This window comes from Thamnophis sirtalis, unplaced genomic scaffold (genome assembly GCF_051295495.1).
Source record: "Thamnophis sirtalis isolate CommonGarterSnake01/CBP01778 unplaced genomic scaffold, rThaSir2_p1.2 scaffold_4, whole genome shotgun sequence".
Lineage (NCBI taxonomy): Eukaryota > Metazoa > Chordata > Lepidosauria > Squamata > Natricidae > Thamnophis > Thamnophis sirtalis.
Window position 1 is genome coordinate 109832256 of NW_028261384.1, and position 13297 is coordinate 109845552.

General features: G+C 33.8%; 2 protein-coding genes across 2 annotated transcripts; both read right to left on the reverse strand.

Moving 5' to 3' along the window:
- Window positions 1-2685: 2685 nt before the first annotated feature.
- On the reverse strand, window positions 2686-3618 carry LOC148046127 (olfactory receptor 10A3-like). The gene has a single exon (XM_087714535.1). It carries the CDS (start codon window positions 3616-3618, stop codon window positions 2686-2688), a length of 933 nt encoding a protein of 310 aa, XP_087570661.1.
- Window positions 3619-7967: 4349 nt separating this feature from the next.
- Window positions 7968-8900, reverse strand: LOC106548689 (olfactory receptor 5V1-like). Its single transcript, XM_014066116.2, has one exon. It carries the CDS (start codon window positions 8898-8900, stop codon window positions 7968-7970), a length of 933 nt encoding a protein of 310 aa, XP_013921591.2.
- Between the last annotated feature and the right edge of the window lie 4397 nt (window positions 8901-13297).

The following is a 13297-nucleotide window of genomic DNA, read 5'->3' on the forward strand; positions in this document are numbered from 1 at the left end:
TCTGCCTTTCAACATCATAGAATATTCTGTATGGGTGAAAACATGTTTCAGCTGTTTTTTTCAACACAGTGTAGGAGAAGCCCAAAATATTTTGCTTCCTAGAATGGATTAGCAAATACATCCCCTTTCCTCTTCCTAAGCAGATTTGTAAGGAGATATATCCATCAAATTAAAGGATGACTTCTTCCTTCATTTCTTGAATAATAAAAATTAAAGGGTTAAGACATTTTTAGCAATTGTTTTTTCAAAAAAAATTTCCCTCAAAAGCTTTGGCCAATAACAGAAGATGGATGGATTAATGATGCATATAAAATAACCCTTATTACACTTTCAAGAGTAAATGAATTTCATTCAATTTAATATAGGATGATTCCTAACAAAGCATTTACAACAAGTATAATTTCTAATCAGTTTTATAAATATCAATCTATATTATTTCAAAATATACAACTTCTTTAGTTGATTATGTGTTACCAAATTATGCCCTTACAAAACTATGGTTTGCAAGGTATTAATTATTAGTTATACAGTAATATTTCTAGAAAGGGTGTTTAGGGATTTTCTTAACCCTAATCCTAATACTTTGTTTTCCAAAGAGTCACATATACTATAATCAGTTGTGAAAATAGAGGAATATTTAAACTAACAAACTTTTATTTAACATTTCCAGAGAGATCTCCTGCTCCTTATGCAACACTTCCATAAAGCCCAGACTACTAACAAGGAAGTGTTTGTACTAGTTGAAAGTGTGTGTGTGTGTGTGTGTGTGTAATTGTGTGACACACCTTACACACACACACACACACACACACACACACACACACACACGAACCCCTACACATTGATGGATTGATTTTCAACTTGTCACACCTGAGGAAGTGGACAAAGCCATGGAAACAGTGAGTGCCTCCACTTGTGTGCTGGACCCTTACCCCTCCTGGCTGGTCGCGAACAGCAGGGAGGTGACAAGGGGCTGGATCCAGATGATAGTTACCGCCTCTCTTCGGGAGGGGTCCTTCCCGCCCCTCCTAAAGGCGGCAGTGGTGAGACCCCTCCTGAAGAAGCCATCTTTGGATCCAGCCATTTTAAGTAACTACTGTCCAGTCTCCAACCTCCCCTTCCTTGGGAAGGTTGTTGAGAAAGTGGTGGCCTCTCAGCTCCTGCGGTCCTTGGATGAAACTGATTATCTGGATTTCTTTCAATCTGGATTCAGGCCTGGCTACAGCACGGAAACTGCTTTGGTTGTGCTGATCAATGAATTCTGGAGAGCCAGGGATGGGGGTCATGCCTCCGTCCTAGTGCTCCTTGACCTCTCAGCAGCCTTCAATACCATTGACCATGGTATCTTTCTGTGGCGGTTGCGGGAGGTGGGAGTGGGAGGCACCATTCTTCAGTGGTTCTCCTCCTACCTCTCGGACAGGTCGCAGTCGGTGTTGGTTGGAGGGCAGAGGTCGACCCCTAGGCCCCTTAAGTATGGGGTGCTGCAGGGTTCAGTCCTGTCTCCCCTCCTGTTTAACATCTACATGAAGCCACTGGGTGAGATCATTTGGCGGCATGGGATAAAATACCACCAATACGCGGACGATACACAGCTGTATCTGTCCACCACATGCCAACTCAGTGAAGCAGTTGATGTGATGTGTCAGTGCCTGGAGGCTGTTAGGGTCTAGATGGGTGTGAACAAGCTTGCACTCAATCCCGACAAGACTGAGTGGCTTGTGCTTTTCCCTCCCAATAATTGGCCTTGTATTCCATCTTTCAGGCTGGGGAGTGAAAGACAACCAGAAGCATTTTATGAAGATGGAAACTGATGTAAAGACTGAAGACTACAATTCCATGTTGGACTTGACTAGTTCTACTGGCACAAAATCATTTCCTATTTCCATTTTATATTTTTTAGAAAATAATGCTGGGTTGCTTCCAGTTGAGTTTGTTACCAATGCAACCCTAATCAATCCCTATAACAAGATCAGACCAAGTACATACACATCTAAATTCTGCTAGCAGCAAAAGCTTAACATTTATTTATGAAACATCAGAAAACTACAAAATAGTTAACTTATAGATTTCCTTCAGTATGTGGTATTGATTATCAGTTCACATTTCCCCTTTTTACACTGCAGAAATCAGTTAGGAATTTCTGGACAGATAAAAGAATTTATTTTTATTGATGAAGTCTAGAAGAATAAATCCATTTGTCAATACCCAATTCTGAAACTACATTTTATCCACCAGAGTCCACTTACAGTGATAAGCAAAGAAAATTAAGCCACTCTTTATAGTTAAAAACAATAATATTGGCATTAAAAACTGGAAATATTCTTTAAAATATTTTTATTTTTAACATAATGTAATTATTGATATCAAAAATATAAAAAAGTAGATTTCTTCAACGTTCAAAGTTGTGTTATTTCAATACATAGAAGTACTGTAACAATTTAGAAGGCAACCACTTGTGTACCAAGTATGTTAGTTACATAGTCATAAACAGCTTTAGGAAATAAACAATATATACATCTCCAGATTTTGCACATTTCTTATATATTTCTAGAATGATGTACTGAACAATCTTTTTAAAAGAATACTTGCACAATTTATAGGCAAGAGTATAGAGTCAGAAAAGGATAAGTTTCACAAATACACATCTTAAGTGGATTCATACACAAAGTATGCATAAAGCAAGATTTAATTCACTTTAATTCCCATTACTTTAACTAAGGCCTCTTTAACATCTTTGTTCCTGAGGCTGTAGATGACAGGGTTCATCATAGGAGAGACCAAAGAATAGAACACAGCAGCTTTCTTTTCTTGATCTGCAGAGAGGTCAGACTGGGGCTGCAAGTATGTGAAGCTGATGGTGCTGTAGAACAACACAACAATGATGAGATGTGTGGCACAAGTAGAGAAAGCCCGTTGTCGCCCCTCAGTTGAATTCATATTGAAGATCACTCTGGCAATCTGGAGGTAGGAGAGCATTATAAAGCCAAGAGGCAGCATGAGGACAATTACACTCAGAGCAAAGATGAAGACCTTTATCATATAAGTGTCCAGGCAAGCTAGTTGAAGCACAGCTGGTGCTTCACAAAAGAAATGGTTGATTTCATATGGTCCACAGAAGGGAAAATTTACCGTGCATACTGTTAGTGCTGCAGCATTGAAAAAACCTCCAAACCAGCATATCCCAGCCATCTGTATGCACATTGGCATTCTCATGATGATGGGATATCGCAGTGGCCAGCTTATGGCCACATAACGATCATATGCCATAAGAGCTAAGATGAAACATTCTGTTATCCCACAGGAAAGGGTTAAGTTCATTTGGGCCATGCATCTGTTGTAAGAGATCATCTTAGTTTCAGAAGCCATGTGGACTAGCATTTGAGGGGTAGTGATCAGTGTGAAGAATATATCCAGCAAAGATAAGTTACCAATGAAAAAATACATTGCTGTGTGGAGACGGGAGTTGATCCAGACCAAGAAGATGATCAGGCTGTTTCCAACCACAGTGATAAGAGACATAGTGAAAAATATCATAAAAAGGAATAGCTGCAATATGGGATGACTGGTAAAGCCTAGAAGAATGAATCCATTCACTGCAGTCTCATTCTGAGTCCACATTTCACCCACCAAACTTCACCTATATAATAATCACAACAACAATTGATTTTTCTTCAATACTTCAGCTGAGAAAAAATATTATTTTCCATTTTTATTTTGATTGTTCTTTGGATTCTATAGTTTTGTTCTGGTATGTAAACAGAAACCTAAAACTAATCAGAAACTTTAACACAAGCACTGAGCCTAATATTTATGAATCATATTGCAGAATAATTCATCTCATACAGATTTTGTGCATTTTTCATGAAAATTTCACCGTGTCAAAAAGAATATTATTTATCAAGCAGCATAAATAGTATTCTTATCCAAGCAACATGGCATGCCTTCCTTTGGTATAAAAAGTATCTGCATATAAGTATTTTTATAGACACTACATCTGACAGTCCCTGTTATTAATATGGAATAAAAGTAAACATGACCAGTATACTGAAATACCCATTTGGCTATCCACGATGGAAGCATACATACACACAAATTTAATTAACTTAGAAAAAATTGTCACATACAAAGAGTTATTGAACAAGCAGGGGTAATAAAAATTAGACTAGAATTGGCATCAAAAGGGTGATCTTAACTACAGATACAATCAAGGTTTGCACAGGACAGGAAAAAGGAAGGTATTGCCAAATATTACACAATATTAGATACATTTCTGATAGAGAAAGAAGATAGGCTGATCAAAGCACTGTACAGATCTCTGCTGGAATATTAACTTGAGGATGAACATGCCAAAGAAACTATGGTTGCCTGGGCAAATTTTTTTTGGCTATAATGTGGAATTGGCTAAATAGGAAAAACTTTGGACAACTAACAATGCCCATGGCTTATAAAGAAAATCTGTATAAGATTTCTACAGATGGCATCTTCCACCAGCACGGCTCTCCAAAATGTATAAAATTTCCCCCCAAAATTGTTAGAAGGGCAAAAAAATGCCAGGCAGTCCTTATCATATGTGGTGGACATGCAATGAGGCAAAAAAGGTACTAGAAAATGATACAATCATGGTTGGAACAAATGGTGGGTGATCAAATTTTGTTCAAACCAGAATTTTTTCTCCTAGGCATAATACCAGAGGGGTATTAGAAAGATGTGCTTTATCTAATTATATGTATTAACTGTGACATGTATAATTAACAAACAGTATTGGAAAAAAGAAAACATACCATCAGAGTTAGACATAATTAGGAAAATATTGACCTGTGCGGAAGCAGACAGGTTCACCCTCAACTAAAAAATAAATGGGAGTCGGAATATTATGAAGTTTAGAACAGATTTTATGATTGGTATAAGACAAGGTGACAAGACTGGAGCAAACTGTAAATAATGTGATTGGACAGAAGGATAGATAATGTTCTATATAATTTAAATCCCATTCTTCACAGATTTCACTTCTCAATTAAGAGAAGAGTTTCTTTTTTCATTTTTCTACCAAGGCAAATGTCTTTATGGCTTATTTTTTTAAATTAATGCATGCATTTTTCTATAATTTAATATCATTAAAGGAATTTTAAGCATTATACAATATGTAGCACCTTCCAATTAATAAAAAACAAAGCAATTTAAAGGTTTTATAGATCAACTACCTGATGGATTATATGTGAAAGATATTTAATATGCATGTTTCCTTTCTCATTCAAATTATGGTTAGTGATAAGTATTATATAATACATGTCAAGAAGCTCCTTATTTACAATTTAGATTCTCTGTTGAATTAATTTAAAACTTTGGTATAGGACCTTTCTTTAAGATGATATATAAGGCTTTAGATTATCAATCTAATTTCTCAATATAAGAAAAAGTAGTGTGGGTCATAGAGCTATTGCTGTTGTTAGTCATTACTGTAGTTACAATTTCAAAATAAGTATGGGAATAAACATGCTTCTAATAACTTATTTTGTTATTTAAACTTCATGTTTTCCCCAGAATCTTGAAATTATAATAAAAGTATAATGATAGATAGGAGTGAGGGGGGATGGGGAAAATAATTTTTTAGTGCTTACAATTTACAAGTAAGAATGAAATGATCAATTTGAAAAAATAACTTATTCTGTTATTTAAACTTCATGTTTTCCCCAGAATGAAAAATTCTTGTAATCTTTAAGTTGAATCATCATAAATCTGAAGAAAACATTTGAAAGTATCAGGGGATTTTAAACTTGTAACTTAGTATTTTATATACTTAACTGCACTTAAAACTCAGCCACACTTGCAACATTGTCTTGCACACCCCCTCCCATGAATTGTAAGCCACCCTGAGTCCCCTCAGGGAAAAGGGCGGCCTATAAATAATAAAAATAAAAATATAATATATAAATATATGATGCTTCATAAAAAATAAAACTTTATACATTTTTAAAGAAATCATTTAATTCAATGTTTGTGAGCTGCCTTAGAAAAAATTTTTTTGCTCCTCTTTAATATTGCACAATGATTCAATATGCATTTCTAGTAAGATTTAGTAATGTAAACTATAAGTTCTAGTTTTTTCTTTGAAAATTTTGTCCCATATTTAAGGATTTGATAAAAATGCATAATTCAAAGGTCTCAATATTATTTATGAAAGTAAAATTGCATGGCGTAAATCAAACTTTTTCATTATTTCATTAGTTTATTTTTATTTCTTTGTTAATTTGTGGCTGTGATTGGCCCTTCATTCATACAACCACATGTAGTTCCAAGTCCCACTTACCTTTTTTTCTAACTATTCCGAATGCTAACTGCAGCTGTACATCATCTATCTGTCTACCTATCCATCTACCTATCTCTCTATGAACAACAGTACTGAAATCATCGGACAACTCTGCATCTTCACCAGGTTCTGAAATGAAATATTTTTCAGAGAAAGAACTAGATTAAAATGAAAATCTAACAAGGAGAAACTATTACTTTCTCTGAAGTATTCAAACAATTTCTCTTGAGATTTTCCAAGCCTGTTAACTTTTTCATTCCCAAGGGTTAGTTATCCTTAACAAACAATTAATTTGAATCTCTAGGTTAAACAAAGTAAAAAGTTTTGTGTAACTATGCAAAAAAGGAATTTTGTTCTACACATTTGGGTGGTGACAGTGGTGGTGGTCAATGAGAAAGCTACTTATAGTAAGGAATATTTGACTGCTTTAACAACCATTTAGATATCATAGCAGTTTCTCCTGAGACTTGCTTTAGCCCAAGAATCTGCAGCAAATATGTGCTTAGAAATCTTTTTTATGGGAGAAAATTATTGATTCACAACTTTACTGTAGATGTAAAAAAACTCCATCCAGTGAAAATATTTTGAGTATCTCCTTTACTGCATATACATCATCTTCCTGAAAACTGATTAGCATGCCATAAATTATTAATAAATTTAAAATAAATAATCTTTTAACCCTAGCAAATAAAAGACCTCTCCATCATCATAAATTGAAGAAATCCTTCCAAAATTAATTATGAAACAAAACACATTTTCAGAGATTGCGATTTGAAAGTTTTATTTCTTGGTTATAAGATCACATAACATTCCTTATGATATTGTTAATTTCACCATTATCAACACATACCAATGGAATTTGTATTTGAAAACAGTAGTTATTAAATAGAAAGCAGTTTAAGACATTTAGTTGATTCTTAAAGTCATTTCAAGATATGAAACCAATTCATGTTAACCATAGAACACATCATGCTTTAGAAGTGATTTGTATATACTTAATTTGGTGAGGGATGACTGAGTGTGAACAGGGTATGATATCACATGATGATGCATTGATAAACATTTAAATCTGAAGATATTCAAGGAAAGTCCATATTTCCATTTTTCTCAGAGTTTATTCTGAGATTCAACACAAGATTTCCAGTTACTTGAGGAGTTGCAGGGAGCCATGGAGATGACTTTCAAAAAAGCAGCCAGAAACTATTAAAGAAGAAGCATGAGTTAAGTTCAGGTGGACAGAAGAATATGTAAAACAGAATCATACTAGTTCTCTCCCTTACTCCTCCTGATATGAAAGTGTAGGAATGGAAAACAGGCAGTCTTAAAAGATATCATTTTATACCATATTTATTATCAGAAACAGTATGTTTAAAACCAGATGTTTAATCTCATTTAGCATTCAATCTTCTGTTCTCATAAGTCATGAAATACAAAAACTGTTCTAAATTTACATGATGAAGAAAGAATTGAATAACTGACATCTGCAAAAAATTCCTTGTACTGTATACTGAACAACATGATGTACATCTTTTACAAAGAATGTATTAGAATAAAATAATAAGCAAATTATCATAAATTTTAGGAAAAAGAAATACTGAACATTGTAACATTTTTTTGAAAATTATTTATATCTATCTACTAACAAATTATGTATCTAATATTATAACTTAACTTTTTTAATTGTACTTCTCCAGGCATCTTTTATATCTTTATTGCGTAATGTATATATGATTGGATTTAAAAGTGGAGTTAAGATACTATATATTACTGAAATAAAATTAGCCTGATTTGAAGAATAACTAGAATCTGAACTCAAGTAAGTGAGAAAAGCACTTCCATAGTATAGAAGGACCACTGTGAGATGGGAGGAACAGGTGGAGAAGGCTTTTTGTCTTCCTTCTGAGGAATGTATCCTTAAGATAGCTGAAATGATATAACTATATGACAGAAGGATACATGCAAAGGGGGTCCAAGCAATAAAAATCCCAATGGAAAACAAGAGAACATGGTTAAGAGATGTATCTCCACATGATAATCTTAGCAGTGGAGCAATATCACAATAGAAAGCGTTCAAGTGATTGTTGCCACAAAATGGTAATTGGAAGGCAAAGATGGTATGTACCACTGAGTTGATTAAGCCACCAGCCCAGCAGGCTGGAGTCAGTTGGAGACAAATTTCTTTGCTAATAATCAAAGTGTAGCGTAGAGGATTACAAATAGCAACATAGCGGTCAAAAGCCATCACTGCAAGTAGCAGGCATTCAATGCCCACAAAAGAAAAAAAGAAATATGTCTGAACTACACAGCCCATATAGGAAATGGTGTTTTTCTCTGAGAGTAAATGAGCCAACATCTGTGGGATAGTGGTGCTTGTATAGCAAATGTCCAGAAAGGAGAGGTTCCCAAGGAAGAAATACATGGGGTTTTGGAGTTTCTGGTTCATCAATGTCAGTAGGATAATAAAGGTATTCCATACCACAGTGAAGAGATAAATGATGAAAAACCCAGTAAAGAGCAATAGATGGACCTCCTGCAGATTTCTAAAACCAAGTATGATGAATTCAGTCAGATCAGTTTGATTTTGTATTTCCATATCTCAATGAAAACAATATTTATTCTATAAAGAATAAGAAAATCAATTTTGGTAAGTTTAAATGGTATATATGTAGAATTAACCACCATAGCTGTGGTTTCAGTGTAATCTTTTTTTTTTCAAATAAGATGAACATAAACATTGCAAATGTAAGGCATCAAACCATTTAGGCACATCATCTTTTTAATGGATATATAAGCTTTTATAAATTAGTTACAAAACTAATGGGAAAAGTTCTGAAAATAAAAAAAAGCAAAGTATGGACTAAAGCATGGAAATCAGATAAAGAAAAACCTCTTTCCCTCTCCTTCTTCATATAATTAACTCAATAATCAGCTTTGTTTTTATTCTTTAGTTAATGATCAGTCTCTAATACATTTACAATAAAGTATGGTAAATTTGGAGTTTCTTATTACATAAATATTCTAGAATTTAGAGGGATATAAATTCAGCAGAAGTCCTTGAAAATGCAAATTCTTTATTATCTTACCAAAGACACAGACACAATGTTACTGTGGGTATAGCTGTGAATTTCATTTGCCATTCATCATCCAGTGTTCTCGGCTGAAGACAAAATTCTTTAACAAGTTCATTCAACATAATGTTTCAGAGCTGAAGAGGCATCAATAATAATGATCTAAGACATAGGATAGTTTAAGTCCCCCCCCCCCCCGAATATTTCTACTAAAACATGAGGTTTAATGTTAAGTGCTGCACATACAATAACCCTTTTTACATTTTCAACAGTACATACTTTTCACCTAATTTAATAATAGGATCATTAATAACAAAACTTTTGATATCAAATTTAATAATTCATTAGTATTATCAAAGTAAGCTATGTCTATTTCAGCATATAAAATGTCATACTGTCTGTGCCTTTCCATGTATGCTTTACAAATAATATTTATTATTTATACAGATATGCATAGCACAAAGAACTCTAGGGATTTTCTACCCAAGATAATATCCCCTTATTTTTCAAAGAGCAACATATACTCATTGATTGGTGAAAAATAAAGTATATTTTAAAAAGATTATTTCATTTCATGGTTTTTTTTATGTGCCACCATAAGTCCAGGAATATACCCTGTTTCCCTAAAAATAAAACCTGCCCAATAAGCCCAATTGGGCTTTTGAGCACATGTGCTAAAATAAGCCCTCCCCCAAAATATTGCAACACAGCAGCGGCCATAAGGTGACCATGCTCACCACCTCCTGCACCTCAAAAATAATATCTCCCCGACAATAAGGCCAAGTGCTTATTTTGGATCAAAAGAAAATAAGACCCTGTCTTATTTTCTGGAAAACACTGTACCATAGTCCTATCAGTTTCATTGTATTATTTTAAAGCTTTTATAAGGACTGCAGTTATTGAATACAGTTTATGTTTTCAGCAGACTTTCAGCTCTAATTGCAAAGATCATATGTGGGTCTAGGAAAATGTGCAGTAATGGGAAGAAAGCATTTTTTCTAAATCTTGCCCCCCCCGCCCAATTACAAATTTTCTCTGTGGGAGAGATCTGTAAGCACAGTATTTATGAAATATTTACCTTAGTAATATACTAAATTCTGTTTTACCTTATTTATTTATTTCTTTTCCCAAAAACATTTCTAGCATTTTTCATTTCTCTAGAAAAAGAAGACTACTATGAAGAAATTTCTTATGAAATATTTCCACCATTTATTTATACTCCAAATGTTAGTTTGTATCTAATATTTATTAAACAGGTTTATATAGTAATCAAATACACAAATGTGACTCTAGGCAGCTTACAATTTTTTTTTTTAAATCTACCATATAACAACCCACCCCCCCACAAAAAAAACCCTTAACATTCGCTACGGCAGTAATAACACAATCAAGTTAGCCACTTAATTGGTTCAATCTCCATTCATAGTCATCTAGTTCACTGACAAAATCACATTTTAGGACCTTCAAAAGGTGTTTTTTTTTTTTTTTTGCAAAACTGTTCAAGCCACTATATTCTGAAACTTCAAAGACAGCCCTATTCAGAACTGATTACAACAGTCTAAGTAGGAGGTACTGTAATGAGGGTATGAGTTGGTCAGGAATGCATGTAACTGGCATACAACCAACCAACCAACCAACTAATCAATCAATCAATCTTTATTATAGTCACAGAGCAGCAAGCTGGCATACAATATGAAGTTGTACATCTGCTACTTATTCCTCAAGCCTAGGAGAATTCCCATATTATGCAATGGGTAGGACTGGGGCAATGCAACCCTATCCATGACCAATGATGAAATTTTTCCAAGGTCTTACCAAGGTTTAGTTTTAGCTCATTCTTCACCATCCAGACCTCAATAGCCTTCAGACAACAAGAGAAGATGGCCACAGTATCATTTAGCTCACCATGGGCAGAGATTTATAGCCTAATATCATGAGCATATTGATGATATCTCATTCCATATTGACAGATGGCATCTCCAATGGTTTTATATAGATATTAAATGGGAGCAGAGAAAGTACCGACCCCATAAAACAGGGGCAGGGATCAGAGAGTTCCATCCAGCTGACTTATCACCATTTTCTTAAATAAAAATCATGTCTGATTTTTGGAGATTACCTGGATAAGCCCATGTAGTTTCCTGGTATTTCTGAAGTGAATTGCTATTTCCTCTGTTTTAAGTCTGAAAGAAATTGACTATCCCAAGGTGATGCAGTTGGTTTTGTGTCCAAGCCTAGACTACAAATCAGAACTCCACATTTCAAGTCTGATGCCTTAACTGCTACACCAAACTTTAAACCATTAACCATCTATTAATCTTGAATTCCTATTCAAGTGATTAAATGGATACATGAATCTCCAATTTGTAATTAGATAGTTATCAAATATCAAGAATAGATAGGATGGTAAAGAAGAAGTAAAGTTTTTGAACTTTTGATCAAGCAAGACTTTAATAATGGTAAAAATATTCCATAGCTATGAAAAGATATATGATTAAGCACTTTTCAAAAACTAATTCAGGATATGGATTTATTCCACACCTGAAAAGCATAGAATAATTAATTCAGTCAACACTATCTATTTTTACAATTCTATGTCTAAACTGTATGATAAAATTACAATATAATAAATGATTCATGCTTAAATGTTACAGATTTTCTTTCCTTTTTGTGAGTAAAAATTGTAGAATTTGCACAATTCTTTTTTTTTCCTCAGCCAAAATCATATATATATTTCTCTAAGCAGCTTTTTAAAAACATATTATGGGTCTTTATATCTTCTTCACATATTTTGGGAATTAGTATTAATTGCATTATTTCATAAAAAAAGTGTACATGGATGAAGCATGGCATTTTTATGTTAAGTTCTCCCAATGATGTCCAGTTCCAAGTAAATCATACAATTGTACAGTTTGATGACAAACACAAAATGTAAGATTCCCAACAGACACTGATCTCTTTATGGCTGAATACATTAAACAAGAGAAGATCCAAGGAAAACATTTTGTTCTCTACATTTTCTAAATATCCGTCTCTCAGTGCTATAATTCACTTTACTGCTGGTTGTCCTCTTTTTCTTTTTCCTTCCTCATTTCCATCATTATTGCCTTCTTTAAAAAGTTAGGTATTCACTCACTAGGGGACCCAATTTATAGAATTTTCTTTTTAATACATTTTGCCAGCATTAATAACTGACACATAATAGCAGTCAAATCATTGATTTACTTTTCTTTCAGAGGAGTGATAACTATCTGAGATTAATGGTTACCTTTTATTAGGTATACACCAACCTTACCTTGAAAGTTAGATACCTAATACAGTAAAGTATTAGGTAGTAAATCTATCTGACTTTGCCTGAGTCTGAAAAACTTATCAGGGGCTGTTAGCTCTTGGGTAGAAAGACAATAGAATGGAAGTTTACCAAATGTTAGAAAAAAGAAAAGGGCATGTTAATGTTGTATGTACAGGCCATTATCACGAGACAAGGTTCACTCATGGGAGTGGATATATATTTATCTCCTTGTACTCTATTTTCTCTTCCACCTTGTTTTTAATAGAAGAAATAGGTGTAAACTCTGCTTCAGCAGATTAAAACAGATTAAAATCTACCAGGCTTAATTTCAAAACAACAACAACAGCAAAGGCCAGTCTATTTAAAGCATCCTTAATTTATCTATTTCTTTTTTACCTAGTATCAGAGTACTCTGGACTATTTATTAATTTCATTAAAGATACATAAGTAAAAATACATGAGAAATTCCATGGAATTCGAATCATATCATTATAATATGATGAGCTCATATTATCACCTTTAAAATATGTATAAAGCCCTTCCTAGCTTAAGATCACATTGCCTGGAAGGGAGGGGGAAATAGGGGGAAACCTTTTTTTCCTATATGCTTCTATCTGAATGTTACAATAT

Excerpts from the sequence above, each read along its gene's own strand:
- LOC148046127 (XM_087714535.1), bottom strand. The coding sequence starts at position 3,618 with ATGTGGACTCAGAATGAGACTGCAGTGAATGGATTCATTCTTCTAGGC.
- LOC106548689 (XM_014066116.2), bottom strand. The coding sequence starts at position 8,900 with ATGGAAATACAAAATCAAACTGATCTGACTGAATTCATCATACTTGGT.